The sequence below is a fragment of the Phragmites australis genome, chromosome 3 (genome assembly GCF_958298935.1).
Source record: "Phragmites australis chromosome 3, lpPhrAust1.1, whole genome shotgun sequence".
Taxonomy (NCBI): Eukaryota; Viridiplantae; Streptophyta; class Magnoliopsida; order Poales; family Poaceae; genus Phragmites; species Phragmites australis.
Genome location: NC_084923.1, coordinates 40,722,965 through 40,744,884, shown reverse-complemented (window position 1 = coordinate 40,744,884; position 21,920 = coordinate 40,722,965). Strand labels below are relative to the sequence as shown.

The following is a 21,920-nucleotide window of genomic DNA, read 5'->3' as shown; positions in this document are numbered from 1 at the left end:
CACAGGTGTTACAGTGCAGTTGGACAGTTTTAACTCGTCCCATCGTGAACGAATGGACAAGATCTATCGCTACAGTAAACAGAGGGACATCAAATTGCTACAGTATTTTGGTAAACAGTAAAGTTCGGTATTGTAGGATGCCAGAGAATTGTAGCACCTCTCAAGAGTTACTGTGCACATCTTGCATTGGTGGAGCACTGTTAGAGGATCATGTTCCACTTACACTACATACGTATATACACGTGTGTGTATCTTTTACACACATATGGATAGATTAGAGGGCTCTAAACTCTCGGTGGGAAAAAAATATATATTATCACTTAACGTGCACGCATGTGTATCCATAACGTGCTTAAAATCTAATTCGGAGGATGAACATGCCTAGGATTTAATCCCAGACAGGAGGTGAGCACCTACGTCAAGCAGAACTTGAATGCTGACAAGCTCAATCACATGCGAGCGACCTTGCTAATCGAGCTGACGCTTGATCTCATGTCCTACAAGTTAGACCAGCACAATAGAAGAATATAACCCCATCCACAGTTCCACATGGTTGATTCTGTTAGCCATGCATTTTCCACTTTCAGATTCGAAGCATTGCTTTGCCTTAGTGTCTCAAGTGTCTCAATCCCCGTAGAGCATATACATCTGTTACTCCTTAGCTAGATGCTCCACTAATTATAAGGTTTTTTAAGAACTAGAGCTGTAGGGCAGAGCCTCCTCACCTCGCTCTTATGACATGCTATGTTTCACTTTTTCCTTTCTTGAGATCTTGCACTGCAACTCTTAGCACTTTCTAATTATCCCTTAGCACCCCATTTATAGATATTAAAATGATTTTAAATAATTTATTTTGTTATTTAAAGGAAATTAGCACCAGTAGCAAACGTTACTATTGATGCCATGTATTTTGACTTTAGTATCTATACCTATACCTTTTAGCACCAATAGTAACTTATTTCTCTCTTAGTTTCTTCTTAGCACTAATAGTTGCATATGCTCTTAGCTGGTGAGCTCGGCAAAGACCTGGTCTGATCGCGGATGGCGATCGACTAACAAATACATGACAGAGAAGTTTTCTTTTTTCTTTTTCATTAGGTGGAGCCAGAACTAATTCAGTTAAACTAAAAATATACTCTAAAATAGTGATCCAAAATTACTCGTCATTGCCCATCTACGTCCCAAGGTGCCGCTTACATCGAAACATGCCGTACTTGACCCCGGCACATTGGGCTGTACCGATCTGGATCCTGGAAGTCAATCTTCCTAATCGCATTAGCTTTTTCTTTTGGAAGAAGCTTGTTGAGTACGTTGACGCACAGTTTCATTGAAATTAAACTGGCTGGTTAATCCTTTTAAAATTCGTTGCAGGAAAAAAGCTAGCTGATTCAGTCTTGCGATGTTTCTTTTACGGCCACAATGGGGAGAGGATGTCTACGCGAACTTAATGTTAAGATTTGGTGGCGAAACAACAAATTACCGCAGAAGCACAAATACTCAAATAGGCACGCAATACACGGCATACAAGTATACCGCACGACACAACGGGAGTCTTGCAGTATTTAAATTGAGCTATCCCATTTTATACGTAAACTAGATAAGTGCACCTGCATTATAACGAAAACGTAAATATTAGACATAGTAATATTAAGCACTAACTTAAATATGAAGATGTGAATGCATTATAAGAGCGCTGTCCAACGAATATGTCAGGAGGGATGTCGTAGTTTGATTTGATATCGGATAAAAAAAAGATTATCCACTAATTTTTTTCATAATTTCTTTATTTATTTTATTAGTAAAGCAAATCCCATACATATAGTCGGTAATAAGGTAAAGGAATTGGAGGGTGAGGGGTGAATAACAAACTTAGATAAATTACTAGTTTTTTACCCGTGCGTTGCAACGGACGCTAAAAATTTGTTAAACAAAAGTGACATGACACCATAGCAAGTGTGACATAACCCTGATAAAAGAACATTGAGATATTGTCGAACTGAAAACAACGTCAAGATGCCAAAAAGATGTACATCGTACTCACATGTGGACATATGAGAATACAAATATTCTACCGAACACTTCCACAATTGCATCCCTTACCAACATGAGATCTCGTACTAAAATTCCCCAATTTAGCACCCCAACAAAGAGATCGCAACATGAGATCTCGTTCTGAAATTCCCCAATTCAGCACCCCACTTAAATAAATTGACTAAATCTCGATACAAAGTTGTGGTACTGAATAATGATTATTATTAGCGAGTATTCAGAATTATTTGGAACGCCATAGGTACAAAAGTGCTACCAAATTAATTTGAAATTAACATCAACATACAGAACATGTACAAGGCATTTCGTTAGGCAAGTGTTACATAAAAATCCCATATCATTCCAGGCTCCCGGAACATAAAAGTATGGACCAATACTTCACTGGAATCATATTCAGTCTATCACGACAAATTGACGGTAAGGATTACTGGCGCTGTTGACAAAATCTTGACTCTGATCATCATCGTAGTTTGTTCCTGCATGAGTATTTGTAAGTTAAGGATGTGCAGGTGTAAAGTATAAATAGGCATAGATAGTGAAGGTACCCAAAATGTTGCCAATAAACATTTTTGCAGTGAATATTCTCCAAAATATAAGTGGGAGGAAGAATATTTTTCTTACGAAATATTAATGGTACAAAGGTTGAAATGGTACAAGATACAAATAAAGAATTTCTTAAGCAGCAAGACTATTTAAAACTTAATATATATGATCCAGTAGTAGAAAAGGCTTCTGTTCATTGACACGAAGTTCCATATGCTTTCTCAATAAAAAAGAATGACTAAAGATTTCAGCGTCTACTAAATTAGAAGTATGAGTATAGCATGTCTATCTTGCTGAAGTTTTAAATAATTATACATCACAAACTCCTTACTGAAAGTTAATAATGGCATCCAGTGGGCTTGAGATTAGTATCACTCTATGTATCGTGTTCCTAACAACCCAAAGCTCCCAGCAAACTCCAGCCAAGCCAAATAGCATCATGTTTAGCTTCGGGACCCACTGCTGTAAGCAGCCAGCTACAAAGTCTGAGATTGAATTCAAGTATGATCCTAAGAACACTGCAACACATATACAACACCATGATCTTGTATTTAGCAGAAGTAACAGTATGAGGATATTGAACTTTATAAGCTATATTCTGATTCTATGAGGAACACCTGCCAGTAGTCCACTCTGACCATTTGTTACGTTTAGAACATAGGGCGGGCTAACAATTGGAATGCTTAAATCAGATATAAGCAAACATAAACACTGTTCAGCTGTATTTTGTTTGAGGCACAACCTTTGTGAACTCAATTCACTGTCACAATTCAAATATCTTTCTTCAGGCCTGGCCTGAATTTTATTCAGAGACTGGTGTAAAAGACAGCTAATCCAATCAAAATACAAGTTCCTGATTCCTTCTTGGATTAAGGAGAGCATCCCAAGCAGACCTGGTCCTGACATTTCGGTGGCTCGGGACGAGATTAAAAATAGGGCCCCATTATTAAATATAAATCGTCTAGATCTAATTTTTTTAATTTTCTTTTAGACCGATATACACAGTATATATATACATACGGGGTCTTTGGATTTTGGGGCCCGAGGCGGTCGCACCGCTCGACCACCCTCCGGACCGGCCCTAATCCCAAGTCCCAACTATTGAGCAATTCTCTTGGCTACATTATTATAATTTTCAGTGCATACCACTTCGCTATTAATTTGCCAAGACAGTAATTAAAAAATGCTAAGACAAAAAGTATATCGGCCGGCTCCAATAATAATTCTGCCAGCCAGGCAATTTTATAACTGTTCAACTTAGGAGAGATCAGATACCATACGAAAATTCTAAAAAAAACGCACAACAGATGTGCCTTTACTTCAAATAAAATCCTGTTGTTGCTTGTCGTGGGGGCTGGGACTCACCGATCAGGACGCGATCCCGTTGTAACCCCAGTCACATGGCGCCTTGCGCTGGGCTTCGTGCGGGGGAGACGGATCGAAAAACTGCGGTTGGCGGTGGTGTCAAGGAGGCTTCACGAGGTCACAAAAACCGTCGCCGTGTGGTCGGGTAGGCTGGGGAAGCCGCAGACGTGTGGTCGGGGAGGTCACGGAAGCCGCCGTCGGGGAGGTCGCGTGCGAGCGGAACGAGAGCGCGGAGCGGAGTGGCAGCGGTGAGTGACGGGCACGGGGGGTGTGTGCGACGGGCGTGGTGGGGAAGTGCGACGTGTGAGTGTCGGGTGGGATCTATTTGAGACCTCGTCTGTTGGACGGGGGATGCCGTGCGTGTAGTGGCGGTGGCGAGGGATGGGCACGGGAGGGTGTGCGCGGAGTGGCGGCGGCGACAAATCCTGGGTGCGCGACGAGCGAATGAGCGGGCGGACGAAGAGCAGAGTGGCGGTGGCGAGGGATCCTGGGGGCGCGACAGGCGGACAAGCGGGTGGACGAAGAGCCAAGCGAAGGCAGGAAAATGCTGACAATATATGGATTACTCATTTTTTTTAAATAGGAGAGATTCAAAATTTAGAAGTTTTTTATTAGACTAGAAGAAAATAGAGGAAAGATATGATACAAGAACCAATTTATACTTTGTATAGTAGAGAAATAATGTACTAAATTTATCCTTAGGTAGATCCTATATCTTGAATCATAGACACTATAGCTGTATATCAAATAAAACTCAACTTTATTTGTTGGCGTATGACAGTTGCATTGTGAATACAATTATATCTTAAAAATAGCCTCGCAATTAGATTGGTTAGTCGGCTAGATTAGAAAGATTTCGGACGTCAACTCTTAATATTTACCAGGAACCAAACACATAATTCTCATATGTCCATACCTTCATACCCAGCTGGGCATCAGACCATACACTTGAGAAACAACTTTTATTTGGTCATCGGCGCTTGGCATTCCCGGGATACAACTTGAGAGGCTATAAGCAACACAGATTACATGCATATACAGACAGACGGAAATACCCAACAACTTCCAGGGAAGGTGGGAGGGGTGATCAGGTCACCTAGAACAACAATTTATGCCGGGGATTCTTTCAATGGGAGCAATCCCCGAGCAAACTAAAGACCAACAACACTCAGGTTATTTACAGGGGATGAACAACAAGCTTGAGCTCGTTGAACTGTGCTTCATACATCATCAGCGTCGCTTCCACCGAAATGTGCATCATGTGTAACCCAGTACTGGCTTCCGTCAGGGCCCGACACCTTACACCTGCGCAATAAAAGGTTACTCCCGCGAATTTAATTAAAGACTGACAACAAAGTTGCAACAAGTGGCCTTATGCGCCACTGGACCGGGCAGACAATGACTTTGTCACGAGTCCTGAACTTGATTGAACAGAGATGAGAACAATAAAAATATGAACTTCATATAGCAAAAGCAAAGAGGCTGTGACAAAATGCTGTGATAATCACCTCTCCAGAATATATTTTCCTTCCTTGTACCTCTGGCTCTTCTCATGTGCAGCCTCCTAGAGAAGGGACATCATAGAACTTAGATGCCAAGCAATACACAGGAGATTACAAAATAATCATTAGGTCTTACATATTTCCATCCAACAATGGAACCACAGCCAACACAGAAGATATCAGAGACAGTATGCATCCCTGTCATCATCATGCGATCTTCTTTTACTCCAGTAGTCACATTCAAACTGGAGATAGCAGGCATGAGTTAATGATACATTCTACAGGCTGCAAAATACTGTACGAATATAACTCTCAATCAAAACTGCACCTTAGAATCTACCAATAGCAAAATAGATAAAATTTGAGTTAATGAACTGTTTTGATATTTAATTGTTTAGACACCGTTATGTCTACTTTTTTTTCCTACTGCACCTGAAGTTTGAACAGGCAACCCCCAGATTCTGATAACACTAGAGTATTCGCAAATGGCAATCCATAGATTACTTTGCCTGAGATTAGGCTTACCTAGTTACCTTAATTGTCCCCTGGTATGGAGTGGGCTTCTATCAGACACAAGTACTTTTTAGGAAAAGATATGCAGATAGCTGGAGTATATGACGGAATATCTTGGGTAAATACTTGATAAAATTCTAATTCCATCCAAAGGAAGCTTTGTATTAGGAACAAGTGTCCAATAACGGAAAAGCCTGCATGTCCCATTTCCTACATGCACATCTACATTTCCTTTTCCAACTAAGAACCTTAGGTCCAGATATTCTGATAGTGACATACAAGGCAAGATACAGTTAATTCACAGAAAGCTAGTCCAGCACATACGAGGGATGGAAACAAAGCAATTAGGAGAAATTGTGACTTTAACTTTTTGCGAACCAAAGAAGTAGAATCAAACCTCTAGAAGGTCCATTGACCTTTGGACATCGTATGGTTCTATGGAATAACCAAAGCTGTTAGGAATTGCATCCCACATAAACTTCAAACATATGTATTGAGTTCCATGTGCCAACCACTTCAGTCAAAAGCTTAAGCTAGTGGGAAAGGGTGGGATTATACCCATCAATACTAACCCTCACATATGGGCTGCGTCAAGCCCATGATGTGGACAAGCCCATGATGTGGACTCAAAGTGAGCTCTAATTTTTTTTTTCCTAAAACTTGCACTTGCGAGATCTTTAACTCATGGCTTTTGGTTATGACTACATAATTAAATCCCATACACCGAATCACAGATCAGTTCCCAAAAATGTATTGTGCTGAGAAAGGTGGGCAGCATACTTGTACTTCTACAATATAGATTATTGCTGCATGAATGTAGGTGTTTAGGATTGAATTAGATATTAACTTTAGACATAGGGAGCCAAACTATCTATGATGAACTCGTAGAATCAGGACTCACATCAACTGCAACTAGACCACCCACAGATTTCTCCCAGGGAAAAGCTAGGTTGTGCATCCAGCATATCCTCCACCCCTTGAAAAGAAGAGAATAATAGGAAAGAAACGGGGGGGTGGGGGGCAGAAACCACTTCTCTTTGTCTAATGGATTCCTCTTCATTTCTTGTTATTTGCCTATAGGGTATTATAACATATAATCATATCCCATCCAACCACCAACTGATAATCTAGTACAGTTTAGACTTTAGAGGGCTTATTTTGTATTCTTGCTTTACCCATTTTCCTTATCCAAAGAGTGGCTTTGTGCTCTGAGCAGCAGAGCAGGCATTATCCTCAAAAGTTAAAAACACATTACTACTTGTAAAATTTCTTCTGGTTTTAGAAAGGAGTATCTAACTACCCGAAAACAACTACACGGCGCAGCGAATAGGTTTCAATATTGCCTTATGAGACATCAAAATTAGCGCCGCGGCGACGAGGATTAACCGCCTAGCAGATTCATAGTGTCCGAAGTTGATCACATTCCAGCGGGAATCGACGTGAACAGTGTTGCATTTCCCCCCAACTTCACACCTCCCAGCGCACGCAACCTGAGCTTAGCTAGAACCGACGAACAAATTGAGGAAAAAGATAGGGACAGGAGGCCACTTACACCTTGTTGAAGAGGTAAGCCTTCCCGTGCTTGCAGTGGAAGGCCTGGAAGGAATCGAAACACTCTCAATCTCATCACATCCGCCGCCGAAATTAAACTGGTAAGAAATCGCTATCCGAAGGACGCGGCTGAGGGAACGAGGGAACGAGACGGACCTTGGAGATGATGTCGGCGGCGAGGCCGAGGTGGGTCTTGCAGTGCTTGCAGCTGTAGACGTTGCCGTCCAGGTGCATCAGGAACAGCCGCCCCATCGCCGCCTACTCCGCCTCCGTCTCCCCCTCCCCGAGCACTCTAATCGCTTTCGATACCTCGACGATTGCGGCCGCTGGCGGGTCGAGGGCCACTCCAGTCGCGATCGCCGCGCTGTGCCTCGGAAGCCGAGATTGGGAGCGAGGAAATTTACTGTGAGGAGGGGTTGTTTATGTGGGGAGGGATGGCGTGGGCCGGCGGGGTTGGGGTCTTGTGGGGGGAAGGGGAGGAGAACGATAAGGGCGAGTGCGTGGGATGGGCAGCTTTGCGCGTGACGCATACCGAGCTGCACCTGCCGTTCTGGATCTGGACGCGTGCCGCTGCTCTATCAGATCCAGCATAGTTCATCCGCATCTCTGCATGCTTCTGGTGCTCCTCTAGAATCTCTTCCTGGAAAACTACTTTTTCGGGCAGTCTGATTTGGTTAGGGAAAATTATGTCGAAACATGAACCCAAGTGAAATCAGAGGAATCATAAAATAAAAATGAGTGTGGAAAAAAACTCTGAAAGAGGTCAAAATGCTTGCTGATGAGCTGCATGCAGGGTTTTAGTTACTGTTTTGCAAACGGTTACGGATCCTTAGCGGTAACCACACAGTAATTCGGTAGAAAACGATCGAATTTTGTTAATTTTTTATTTTTTAAAATTTTAAATTTAAGTTTGATCGGTAATCGTTTGGTTTATAAATGTGATGTGGATCAAATCGTCATGTAACCGCGATAAATAAACTGTTACTGACGATATTTGTAACCGTGGATGTATGAGGTTGAGATTATCCAATGTTTGAGAAGTAATAGGATTGCTCACCTTATTGCGCAAAGTGTGTGTAAAGAGATGTTGTCTAATATATGGTTAGGACATACTCCATCCATTATCGTGCAACTTATGTGTGACGATTGTAACCCGATTTGGAGCTAATAAAATATCTTCTCAGTTCAAAAAAAAAAACTTTTATTTGAAGCACGATTAGAAAATTGAGCTGGCTTTTGCCCGCACTCACAGGCCTGGTGTCAGTAATAGCTCTATAACCAGTTAAAAAGGTGTATTTTGCTATCTACTAGTAGATGCTAACGGGTGAATAGCTTCCTTTTTCTAGTCTTATCAAATTGAAATTCGCAACTTCCTAGTTGAAGTTCCAATTTTCAAAAAGGTCGAAAGACTTGAAACTTGGTTGAACATTTCATTAGTTAAGAAAGCTATCTAGTTAGTTAACCAGTGAATGGTATTAGACATATACTTTTCTTTTAAGTATCTCTAACAATATAATTAACTGCTAGCTACGAGAGTTGTACACGTCATATATAGATATCACGGTAGACTACCTCTCTAAGGCCATCTCCAGCAAATATCTCAAATTTTCATCCTCTAAAATACTATTACAGCATTTCCTATCACTATTATAGCATCCCTTATTTTTTCATCTCCAGCAGCTACTCTATTTTTTACCTTCTACTCCTCTTTTTCTCTCTCCGGACCCGCTGTCAGCCTCTGTGAACAGTATTGCTACAGCACTGCTACAGTATTGCTGCAGTAACAGGCATTGTTTTTCTTCCTCTGGCAGTCTCTGTGAGCAACACTGTAGCGTACTGTAGCACCGGGGGCTGATTCTGCCGGAGTTGCTACAGTACGTGAACAGTACACCGCAAATCACTGTAGCGCCCGAATCTACATGTAATAGGGTGTATTAAAGTCTACATGCGTCTTGGAGAGCGTTACAGACTGACTAAGGATATATTCCACAATATAGATAGCTGTTATTTATAAAAGTTGCTTATATCACCAATAAACAATACAATAGTTAATTTCTTTAATAATATAATTATAGCATTGTCTACAAAATTAATCTAGGTCCACATGCAATAGGCGAAAATATCATCGTATTTAATGAGTAGACTATATACTGATCAGTAGCTAGTTTTTCTCTCTGTTCATTTATTTTCTCCTCTATATAGGTAAAAATATAATTTAATATTCTTTATAGCTAACTGATATGGATTGTTAGAGACGTCTAGTACTTAGTAACTAGCTTTCTTTATTTATTATCTTCTCCACAGAGGCAAAAATCTATTGTGATCTCCTTATAGCTAGCTAACATAAATTATTACAAACACCTTAATTGCATGGAAAGCACAATAACTAACCAGGGTTTTAAATTGCGATGGTTATCGCTCAAAAATCACGGTTACCAACCTTATCGCTCTGCTTTGATTTCAGAATTCGAATGGTTTTTGAATTTGAATTCAAAAAATTCAAAAAAGTAAAAAAAAATTAAAAAGTTAAAAAATCAAAAAATCCTAAAAAACTAGAAATTATTCTAAGACCTTTTGTGAAAAAAATTTTAAAAATAATATCGTTTGCATCATATTCTATAGGGAGGAAGTTTGAAAAAAAAAAAGAAAAAAATCTGAAACGTGCAGCTCATTTATTAACTCATGTTAAGGAAAAAACTTAACATACAAACACATATTTTTTTATAGAATATCTTAAGAGGATCTTTAAAATTGGTTTCACTTCATTTAGAATTTTATTATTTTCTCCATAATTTTTATAAAATTCACAAGCATAAAGTGAATACGTTAAGAAACAAAACTGTAATTAACTTTTTCATGTCTATAATTATTATTTTTGCATAAAGAATAGTATAAGTAAACTAATAAAAGTGGTTTTACTAATTTTGGAGATGTGATAGGTTAGTTATGAATTAATCTAATCGCAACACATTTACACAATCATGTATGTTACAATAAATAATTCATGAGTTCATGTATTTTTAAAAGACACAGGATCATGTAATAAGACTAACAAAATTAGTTTCATAATTTTTGGATTAGCAAAGAGTAAACTATGCATTTAACTTGGTTTAGAAAATACACTTTCTCACAGAAAATATTCAACTTATTGATGAGTATAAATACTTTTATCATGTAAATCATATTATGGGAAAAAAAATTGTTTCACTTGATTTGAATATCAAATGAATTAGTTATCGATTTTACAAGGTTGATCATTTTTTTGATTTTTTTTTGTTGAACTTCACTAAAATTTGAGAAAATCGCTCGATAAATTGCTAAAATCGAGCGGTTACCGACAATGTGAAAAATGTGCTCGATAAATCGGCGTAACCACTCGGTAACCGATGCAAACAAAACGGTTAACGTTCGGTTGATTCAGTCTGAATTCTCGTCAGATTTATAGCGGTTATCACAATAACTGTGATTTTTCAGTTAACGTTAGGTCTCGCTTTCCGTACCTTAAACGGTTTTGCAAACCCTGTAACTAACTTGACCAAGTGGGGCGCGCGGGGTTAAAATAGCCCCTTAGGCTAGCATTTCTGACACTATTGGTTTTTATAACAGTGATTAGAGATAACCGGAATATTTATGGTAAAAGGAGAATACAGCAACAAAAGAGCTCGCTCGCATTGAGAGCAACATAGATCATAGTAACACGCACGAATGCAACTTTAACTTTATGAGGTCAGGTTTAGATGTGCAAGATAGCAAAACCATAGTCGAGAATTTTGACAACAAAAGATAATTGCAATGTTTCTATCTCATATTTTTATTTCTCCACTTTTGACCTTTTGCATCTTAGTAATATGATTTTCTATTCACTTCGTATTCTTCACATGACTTTCATCCACCTCCACTACTACATAGCATATTATTACTATCGATTTCAAAACCAGCAGTGATAACCAATAGTAAATTGATAATTATGGATTAGCATTGCCGGTTCAAGTTTTGAACCGATAGTGATAACCTAACTATCAATATCGGTTCATGCCTTGAACCAGCTGTGATAATCTATCCACATATGCAAAAATACTTTACTACGAACTCTTCGATATGGGAATATGAAATGTTCATGGTAAAGTATTTTATATCTAATTCTAAATTCACAGTAGAATCTTAAGCAGCATTAAGATAAATGTGTCCTATTGGGCAAAACTGCTTAGAACACCTAGCTCATGTTAGAGTGTTTTTGAACCGTAAGACACATTGATCCCCATGCTCAAGCCTGATCCTAATTTGAAACTACAATCTTCTTGAAACTGCAATGACAAAATAAGAATGGTTGTTGTAAAACTGTTGTAACAGGAGCCCTCTAGCTTGGGATCTAATATTGTAGTATTGCACCATAAGTCAAAGAACTCTTGATACATTAGTATTGTACCATCCATTTTATATCTTGTTCTATCCAAGTGACAATAGTAAATCTAAATGAATGACAAAAACACAACCATTTTGAAGCAAATGTGTTTTCTACCACTCATTTAAATATATCTATTGCCACAATCTTGAATACTCAACTTGCCACTCGTTTAGTTAGGGAAACGAAGATGGGGACGATAGGCTCGGGAGACAGTAGATAGCTCAGGCTCGAGAAAATGGGATGACGGGCTCGGAAGACGATGAGGTCGACAATGGGCTCGATAGACGGCGAGGTCAGTGACAAGCTCTAGAGATGGCTCAGGCTCGCAGAAATGAGGGCAAATGTGAGGTCGGCGACGGGCTCGGAGGACGTGGAAGACATACCTAAGGGGTATAAAAAGAAGAGTAACGAAGTAACATGATTGGTCTTTGAGTAATCCAAAACCAGACCTAGTCCCATTTGGATATAAGAATTTCTTTTTATCCTATGGTGTGGAACCGGTTCATGTGAAAAATTCGTAATGCCGGTATGTTAGTAATATGCGCAAAAATCTAATTCCAGATTCTATATAAAGGCATATTTCACGATCTATAACAGATGAACATACTTCTAACCCTAGCAGCAAGCAACAGTACCAAAAATTCATCATATTCATCAAGAACTCACAGTCGGGTTGATGAAGGGATGAAGTTGATGATGTGTCGATTCGCTACCGTGCAGATCGTAGATGAAGCAGTGCAGAGCGGTCGCGCAGGTGCGCTGCCCAGAAACCTTATTACCGTCCCTCATGCGGGCTTCACGACGGTAGAGGCTCGGAGATACCGCTCACCCTCCAACCTTGCACGGCAAGGAGAAGGGCCGGCGAGTTCCGGCAGCACAGCACATAAGACAGTGATCTGGATGGGTGGAGAAGAAACTGTGGAGTAGAGAGACGTGTCCTCCAAAGTCTGGATGTCTTCAGGATTTATAGGGAAATGGCTGCCCTTTTAGAGCTATTTCTCTCATAAATTGCCCACTAATTGGCTGCCTCCATAACCAACCAATTACTCTCAGAATTAAGGTATTGATCACGATTAAAATGATTAATTATGACATTGATCACAAGTCACGTGGATATTCACACGAAAAATACGCGAATATGCGCGCGCACGTGCGTGTGAATATAGCAAAGTATACTTTTTCTTTCTCATTTTCTCTATTTCAATGAGACGAGAGAACTCAAGTATTTAAGTTGTGCTTTGATAATATGAGACTAAACCTTCTTATTTTTGCATTCTTATAAATGGATTTTTAAATGAGCCACATTCCAACATGGTATTCGGTCCTAAATGATCTGTAGTATTTTAAAATTTCAATGAAGTTTGAGAGTTCTCAAACAAACAAAATTCATCCGCTGCTACTTGCCGGACTGGTGTGGAACCGGTTCATGTGAAAAATTCGTAATGCCGGTATTCGGTCCCAAATGATCTGTAGTATTTTAAAATTTCAATAAAGTTTGAGAGTTCTCAAACAAACAAAATTCATCCGCTTCTACCTGCCAGACACACGTATCAAATTAACCTTGTGACGACGAGAATATAATTTTGGATTCGATGGTTAGTGAAGGTGATTATGTTTAATAGGGATTAAATCTTAGTTTTATTTCTATATCTCATCAAGATTGTTAGTGATAGATGATATACCGCTGTTTAATAAGGATTAAATCTTAGTTTTATTCCTCTTACATCTCATCAAGATTACTAGTGATAGATGTACCCATCGATAACAAAAACATACAGTGAGTTCCTCAATTTTCAAACAGCAGTTGCTATGTGATCCTTCGTTACTGGTGTTTTAAAAAAATAACCTTGTGACGTCGGTATAAACAGACGGATCGCGCGAACACGCGAATCCCGTCGGAAACAAAGCCAACTCTGCCCGCCGACTCCACGGAGGCACGGACCCGTCGCTCCGAACATCTTGCGGCGGAAGAAAGCGAGCAGCCGAGGAAAGGAGCGCGAGAAGCCGCGACCCCACCACACATGTGGCGGCGGGCGGCGACAGCGGCGCTGTCGCTGGGCGCCGGCGCCGGCGCGGTCGCCGTAGCCAACTCCGAGGACCCCGCCGCGGCCCTCAAGATCTGCGCGCACCTGCCCCCGCGCCTCCTCCGCGACTCCGTGACGGCCGCCACCATCGCGCTCGACTACAAGTGGTCCCTCTGGGGCCTCGAGCCGGGCACCCCCGCGTGGCTGAGCGCCAAGCACGGCGCCCACCTCCGCTCCGCCAACCGCCTCCAGGAGCTCTGCTTCCGCAACGGCGGCATCTACATCAAGCTCGGCCAGCACATCGCCCAGCTGGTATGGAATTTGGCTCTGGGCTTGTTTCCAGTGATTCGTGTGATTAGATTTTAGTGCGATCTTTGCTATGGTCGTTAGCGGATTTGTCTGTGAGATAGCGTAATTTTTAGCTGCTGAGGGAATTTGATTGTTGTGTTTCTTTGCTTGTTTTAGGAGTACGTTGTGCCGGAGGAGTACGTGCAGACGATGAGGGAATCGATGCTGAAGAGGTGTCCGGTCTCATCGTACGAGCAGGTCCGCGAGGTGTTCGCCAAGGATCTCGGAGAATCGCCAGAAACTGTTAGTGCCTTGCCTGCCATCCTCTTTGCATTACTGTTCTGAGCAATAAGGTAGCCGAGTAGGTGGAGCAGAAGTGCACAGAGAATCATCGATGATGTATTATCAATCTTGTGTTTGTCGGTCGTGGAGTTCTGATGCTAGTGCCAAATAATGTACTTTGCTGGTCAGAGCATCGTATGTTAATTTGGAAGCAATTTTGACCTCAAGTTCTCTTTCCTCTTTTCTCCTGGTATGTAGGTTTTTGCAGAATTTGATCCTGTACCTCTTGCAAGTGCTTCTCTTGCACAAGTCCATGCTGCCAGAACGCGTGATGGGCAAAAAGTTGCTGTTAAGGTTGAGTTTTAAGAAACATTGCAGTCCGTCCTGAATATGTTATGGCAGTAGAGGTCAAATCTAACCATCTTGATTTCTTCCTCACACTGTCTCTTCCTATCTTGATCTCCAGGTTCAACATGATCACCTGAAAGACACTGGTGTTGTAGATATAGCCACTGTTGATTTGTTGGTGAATGTTCTGCATTATATTTTCCCTACATTTGACTACAGGTACCACTTGTGAATAGTAGCAACTTTCTTTTGTTAACTCGTTTACTTTTTCTTGTTCAATTTATAACAATGGCATGTCTTGCTGAACTAGTAGCGAGGTAAAGCATGTCCTAGAGGGTTGTCATCTTGGTTAATTACACAAGGCTGTCATTTCTCTGAGTATACTTATCTTTAGAGCTCGAATTATTAATTAGAAATGGAAAATTTGATCTCCAAGTTCCCTAGTTATCTGATCAGTGCACTCCTATTAAGGGTGTATTGGTGTTTTTCATAAAGGAAAAGGATAATTTGTGATTTTTGAATTAGAATTAAATTTTGAGATTGACTAATGCTATGTTTTGCTACTTAGTAGTTGCTAATAGAGCCATATATATCTGATTCTTAACCTGTAGAATGCCCCATAGATACTGTGGAGTTCTATTGGAAGATGCCTCCTTCACAATTAAATTCTTAGGGGGGGGGGGGGGGAGGTCTTGCATTTGTATTCTACATAACTGGAAGTGTTGTGAAGATTTTGTTTCAGCATAAACGGGGCAAACGATTATATCTTGTGGCCTGACATGCAGCATGATATCCATTTGTATGTTGGAACATTTGTTCCTACCTCTTCATAGGCAATGCATGATTTGGGTGCAGAGCTCATAACCTCATATTAGGTCAATGTGACTGTAAACTCTTGCTTGCAATGCTTTTCAATTTTCCATGCAGTGCTCATTTTACATTATTACTGAATAACTGTTCATGCAGGTGGTTAGTTGATGAAGTTCGAGAAAGTGCCCCTAAGGTACCTTCCTAATCTTGCCTGGCAATACAATTTCCCTGCTATCACCTCTTGGATTTGTATACTTCTTTTTATTCTTTCTTTTTGCTTGTTACCAAATGCATTAACCTTCTGTTATGATTCATCATAATTGTTCAGTCTATTTATGCCTTTTTTAAGAACCAGTCTATTTATGCCTATGATTGCTGTCCTATTGATACTAATTTTTGGACTAATCGATATTCTTTCCAGTTGGGTCTCTTCATTTAAAACTTGAATTCAATGCAATTTATGGCGTGCTGAAGTCAAAAGAACATATATTAAAAAAATGTGGAGTATACTAACTAGCTGCTCTGATTATCAGGAATTAGATTTCTTGAATGAGGCCAGAAACAGCGAAAAATGTTTGGAAAACTTTAGAAGGTTGTCTCCTCACATTGCGGCTAGCATATATGCCCCCAAGGTTTATTGGAATCTCAGCACATCTAGAATTCTCACCATGGAGTTTATGGATGCCAAGGAGGTAACAGATGTTCATGGCATTAAAGAAGTTGGAATTCACCCGGTTGATGTTTCAAACCTAGTAAGTTGCCACAATATAATAATTTGAGAAATCGTACCAGTGATTTTGTTACAAATACTCACTTAGTTGTCTAGGTGACTAAAGCATTTGCTGAGATGATTTTCAAGCATGGTTTTGTTCATTGTGATCCTCATGCTGCCAATATGATGGTCCGATCCATGCCACAAGACAGCAGAATTTTTTTTGGTGAGAATCTTTATTTCTAGCATCACAAATAAAACCGAGGAGACATTTAATTTACCTTTTGCTTTCCTGAAGTGCATCGGAGGTCACCTATCCGAAAAATGATAATTCAACAATAAATTTAATGATGCTTTCATTTTTTATTCTATAACAGTGCATGTTATTGATGTTTAGTCATTACATAGATGGGTAGCAGAGTTGCTCTAAAAAGAACGGTAGGTTGCTTCATCATGTCATGGTCACCAGTACAATAAAATATGCTATGCTGAATGAGATGAGATGTGCAATTCTATACGTGGTTGTTGCTTTCTATATGGCAACATCACCTTTCTCTGTTCCAACATTTTAGATTTGTTGGATAGGTCATCCGAAGCATTATAATGGCTAACTTCCTACAAAATATTACTCAAATGTAGGTTGGAAAAGGCCACAATTGATTCTTCTCGATCACGGTCTTTACAAAGAGCTTGATCATGCTACTAGGATAAACTATGCTTCTCTTTGGAAGGTGACAGTGCTATTACAGTTTCTTTTCTAGTTCTCTGATTACCAGTCAGTAGCTGATACTGATTATTTTCTGCAACATTTGTTCAATGCAGGCCCTTGTTTTTGCTGATGAAAAGGCAATTAAGGAGAACAGTGTCAAACTAGGTGCAGGGGAGGATCTTCATGCACTTTTTGCTGGTGTTCTCACGATGAGGCCATGGAAAAGGGTGATTGACCCATCTCCTGATCATCTTGTCCTGGATGGGAAAAATACCGATTATTCTGAACTACAGGTGATATATGTTGTACATTCTTATGTGTCCCCAATGGTCATCCATGGTACCACAATAAATTTAACGGTGCAAATGAACATCATTCATTAAGCAGTACATCAGGACTTGTAGGGCTATGAAGTTGCCATCATGCAATGCTTGAAAGATTTTGATATTGCTGCTGGTGATTTGCTTGTTACTAGCCAAATTACCAGGTCTTTGAATCTTCTTGACACTATCGTCAGAAAGAAAACTGATAACAAACTGTCGAATCACCAAACATCAGCCCAGACTCGCTATAAATGGGATCAAAGGAATACATATTCACTAGATAACGTTTTACTTGGAATCTAAACCTACTTGCCACCAGTGTTACCTCGATACGAACACGGGTGTCGAAATCTGACTAATATTCGGGTGTCCGATTCAGCAAAGAAAATTTAGACACGCGAAATACAACTCGGAATCCGACACGGGTGTCGAATCCGACTCGGATACGGGGTGTCCGATTCGGCAAAAAAAATTGGACACCGGGTGTCCATGTAACACTACTTGCCACATGAACAAAGTTTAAAATCTTAGATTTTCCCAATTTGTATTGAGTGCCCTTTCTTTTTTATGTATATAGGCTGAGACTCGCCTTGCTCATCAATTCTTTTCTTTAATATTTTTATGATGTAGTTTTTCCTCTCTTGCTTGCTCTCTATAGCATGTATTCTAATGTTAGATAATTGGATTCGAATTCATCTGTTAATTTTCGTTATAAACCTGTCAATAGAGTCTCTTGGATCTTGAGGTCCTTGGTGATGATCCATCCTTACTCAATTGCTTGTTCCTTGAGAACAGATGTATGCTTCCTTATATTTTTCTGAAATCTCGGAGCTCCTGAGGAGACTACCAAGGGTCATCTTGTTGATGCTTAAAACAAATGATTGTTTACGTGCAGTCAATCATGCCCTGGTAAGTGTATGGAATTACTATCAATCTAGTATAAATGTGCGTGTTCTCATTTTGTCCAGAATAAAACACGTAAGTTCTGATGGCACGCTACATTTATTGTTATAGTCCTTTTCCCTTCAGCTTTTTATTGTCATTCTGTCCCAGCTAGTATTGGCTCTTACCTTTTGTTAATGCAAAGTTTCTAGTTGTACTGCAAAAAGATTTCTATAAAACGGGAAGCATGGGATTGAGCTTGGGTTTTGTTATAGTTGTTACACAGCTTGAAATTATACTAACTTGGGCAGTAACAGCAATTGACTACAGAGGAGCAATGTAATTTTTTGGCTAAATTCTAATTGCCTATCTTCGTACATGTTTTTTTCCCTTCATATACCAGGGGTTAATTCAATCTTCACTCATCACATATTTGGATCTGGCATCTGAAACGCTAAGAGCAAATAAATCCCATTAACACGTGAACTCCTTTGACAGGTTGGAGGTACTTCCTTGGAATCATTTATGATCATTGGACGGATCTCTTCTGAAGCAGTGCTAAATGCTAAAAGGATGAATCGGAGGTCCTTTCTAAATAAATTAATGATATGGCTGGAGGAAGTTTTGCTGGAAGCTCGATTCTTTAGTCTGAAGCTGCTATTGTGTTTTATGCAACTTAGGAATTTGTTGCTTGGCTAAAAACAGCTCGGCTTATCAACAGTTTTTGGAGTGGTGGAAATGCAAAGTTGGCATTTAGTTCATTCCCTTTTGAGAGAAACTTGGCATTTAGTTTAGATTGCCATTCTTTTGTATAAGTCATTCTTTGGCCGACCATTGTCTCACCATGATTGATCGTTTTTCATGATGATGGTACACTCACCAGTACAATATAATGCCACTATGATATAACTTTATGTTGACTCTGAAAGGTGAATACAATTATACAAGTATACATAATGCCATCTTTGGACAGTGTAAATACTATTTGATGGATTCGGCACATGGCAGCTTAATGTGCTGTGTTCGTTACATGCTACAAATGCAAGAGCAAACTCTGTTTCTTGAACGGGAGTCTGCACTGATTTGGAACAAATTTGGTTTGCTGAAAATTGTAAATGCAGATCATTATTGTGGGGATCTTAATTTTCTTTTTTCCTCTGTGTAGACAAAATCTCTTGTGAGTTGGTGATGAAGCAAGTCCAAGTAGGCAACTGCCAAACCTTTACGTTTTGAACATTTCTTGAAAGAGAGATGAGTTGCGTATATTCATCGTGGATCCGTGGTCGAGGGTCAGACAAACAAAAACGATTTGCGGTAGCTAAGTAACCAAGAAGGAAACAGAAACATCCATTGCAAGCAGCGGAGAAGCTGCAAATACAGAAACTTAATCAAAAGAATCGTTTGTTCACCCTTCGTTCTAGCAAAGCAAAGCTGTATTACTAAGAAATCCTGCAATTTTGTACACGCCTGAGTTTCTCCCTATTTAGTATACCATATTTGCCAGACTCTAAAACCTTTGCTGTGTATAACCATAATCTGTCTATTTTATCTTCAAATCTTAGTAACACAATTGCACGAACTATTCGTCTAGTCGACGACTCTTGGAGATGATCCAGACTCCGCAGATCAGCTTCAATCAGAACGTGCGTACCATGTCCGTTGATTGTTCCCCCGGGACCACCAGAGCTCTCTGCAAGCAAATATCAGCGCCGAAAAGCCGAGCCGAAGGTATCTGGCAGTCCCAGTCCGTCGCAGGATTCGCCGGTCTCCCTTTCGTCGCCGCCGTGCGCAGGCCGCTTCCGGTGCTTCCTCATGTGCCCACCGAGCAAGCGCCCTGTGGAGCACTCTGTGCCACACACCTTGCACATGAGCGGCGAGCGGCGTCCTGCACATATTGCTATTGCCATTGCCATTGCCACCCTTGTGGCATGTTCCGACGACGGCATAATTCTTGACGTTGCCATTGCTGTCGGCATAATTGTGGCTGGCTGAGTCAATGGCTATCTCTTCGTTGCCGCAGTAGTTGACGTTGGTCCTGTATAGGAAAAGGTATCGCCATGAACGACACATTTTTCAATGGGCCCTGACAGAGCCCTGTCGCCCTTCCACCAGTCAACAGCAAAGGTGTTATCTATTAGTTAGGTGACACGTTGATGTGGACACTATATCAGTTTGGTATTTAATTTCTGATCGTTGCGTCGTATTTCCTATAAGGTGTCACTCGTTGGATGGACGTTGTCATCTTTCTAACGGACTATGGTAGTCTAGATGCGCAATATTTTAAAATAGACATTTATTTTTGTAAATATTAAATAATAATAATAATATATAAATAAAAAAGCTCGTCATGCTATTATAGACGGACGGACGCACGCACGCGGCTGGGATCATGGGCTGTAAGCGCCGCGAGAAACGGAGAGGGCTGGATCCACGGGTGTGCCCACCTTGACTCGGGCTCGACTTGGCGCCTCGGCCTGTCAATCCAGAAAAGTTTCGGCTTTACTACTACCCAAGTTACTGGGCCGGAAAACGGACAGGATAAATCACGTCCCGTTCGAACCGTTTTCTACATTTTTTCGTTCCCATGCTCCCAGCTGCCATCCCACTTCACCTTCCACGGTTCGAACTGCCGCCAGTCGCTCCGCGCCCTGCTCGGCGCCGTCGCCTCCCTCGCACCCGTGTGCTCGACGTCTGGCTCCGCACCCTCCCCGGACAGGACGCGCCCTCCCTCTCCCCAGTGGCCCGTCCACACACCCCTCCCCGGTGGCTCGGCGACGCGCTCCTGCACCCAGTCCCGGGCTCCTGGCAACGCGCCCCTCCCTCAGTCCCTCGCCCCGGTGGCCCGGCAACGCGCCCCTCCCCCGTGCCGGCGGCCGCAGATCAGGATTCATGGTGAGCCGTGATCGTGAGCCACAACCACGTGCGATTCAATTTCGGCTGTGATGTTAATTAGATTTCGGCTCAGGATACGCTGATGTTCATTTCTGCTACAGTTCTGCAAATTAATCTGAACTGAAACGGTTCAGTTCAGACATGCATGATTGTGCGCTGATGTTTAGAGAAGATAGGTTGGGTTGATCAGTGTTGAATAATTTCAGTTTCTTCAGTAGTTTGGGTTGAGTTTGTTCAGTAGTTCAGTTAGTTAGGAGAGTCTGTGGTCTGTTCTGTCAGTCAAGGTTGCTGCAAATTCAGAAGTCAGCTGAGCGCAAAAACGCTGCGAATTCAGCAGCACAAAAACCAGCCTGAAACAGACTCTGTCAGCTACTGTAGGGTTTCAGCAAACACCTGAATTCTTTCAGTTTCATCAGACGAGCGCTTCAATTTTTGCAAAGTTCGTGAGAGAGAGTGAGAGTGCCTGAATTTTAACAATCATCAGAAGTCTATTAATCGAGTTTCGTCGATTTCAGGCCAGTGTTGCAGCTTCAGATCGATCATGTCTCTGATTATTTCAGACGAGGATCAACTACAGCTAGCTACTGCAATTTTTAGATCTGTACAGGGTGTGAATTAATCCTATTTTGAGCAAGGAAAATTGATCTGCTGGCTTTACTAGTTGGATAATGCATCAAGCTCTTAAACTGTTGCAATGTAACTGTTTGACTGCAATTTTTCAA

At 40.9% G+C, this 21,920-nt stretch overlaps 2 protein-coding genes across 3 annotated transcripts; one reads left to right on the top strand and one right to left on the bottom strand.

Moving 5' to 3' along the window:
* Positions 1–4,900: 4,900 nt before the first annotated feature.
* LOC133913088 (protein yippee-like) lies at positions 4,901–8,036 on the bottom strand. 2 transcript variants are annotated; one of them, XM_062356133.1, is made up of 5 exons: positions 7,680–8,013; positions 7,525–7,568; positions 5,596–5,704; positions 5,466–5,521; positions 4,901–5,262 (listed from the first exon to the last, which is right to left on the bottom strand). In XM_062356133.1, exons 1-5 carry the CDS (start codon positions 7,773–7,775, stop codon positions 5,178–5,180), a joined length of 390 nt encoding a protein of 129 aa, XP_062212117.1. In that variant the 5' UTR covers positions 7,776–8,013; the 3' UTR covers positions 4,901–5,177. The 2 variants fall into 2 exon arrangements, with proteins under 2 accessions (XP_062212117.1, XP_062212118.1); XM_062356134.1 differs by having other exon boundaries at positions 5,234–5,373; positions 7,680–8,036.
* A 5,739-nt stretch (positions 8,037–13,775) lies between these two features.
* LOC133913087 (putative ABC1 protein At2g40090) lies at positions 13,776–19,226 on the top strand. Its single transcript, XM_062356132.1, has 11 exons — positions 13,776–14,264; positions 14,418–14,543; positions 14,781–14,876; positions 14,989–15,089; positions 15,837–15,873; positions 16,214–16,432; positions 16,507–16,618; positions 17,032–17,123; positions 17,215–17,394; positions 18,220–18,333; positions 18,805–19,226. Exons 1-11 carry the CDS (start codon positions 13,950–13,952, stop codon positions 19,003–19,005), a joined length of 1,593 nt encoding a protein of 530 aa, XP_062212116.1. The 5' UTR covers positions 13,776–13,949; the 3' UTR covers positions 19,006–19,226.
* The last annotated feature ends 2,694 nt before the right edge of the window (positions 19,227–21,920 follow it).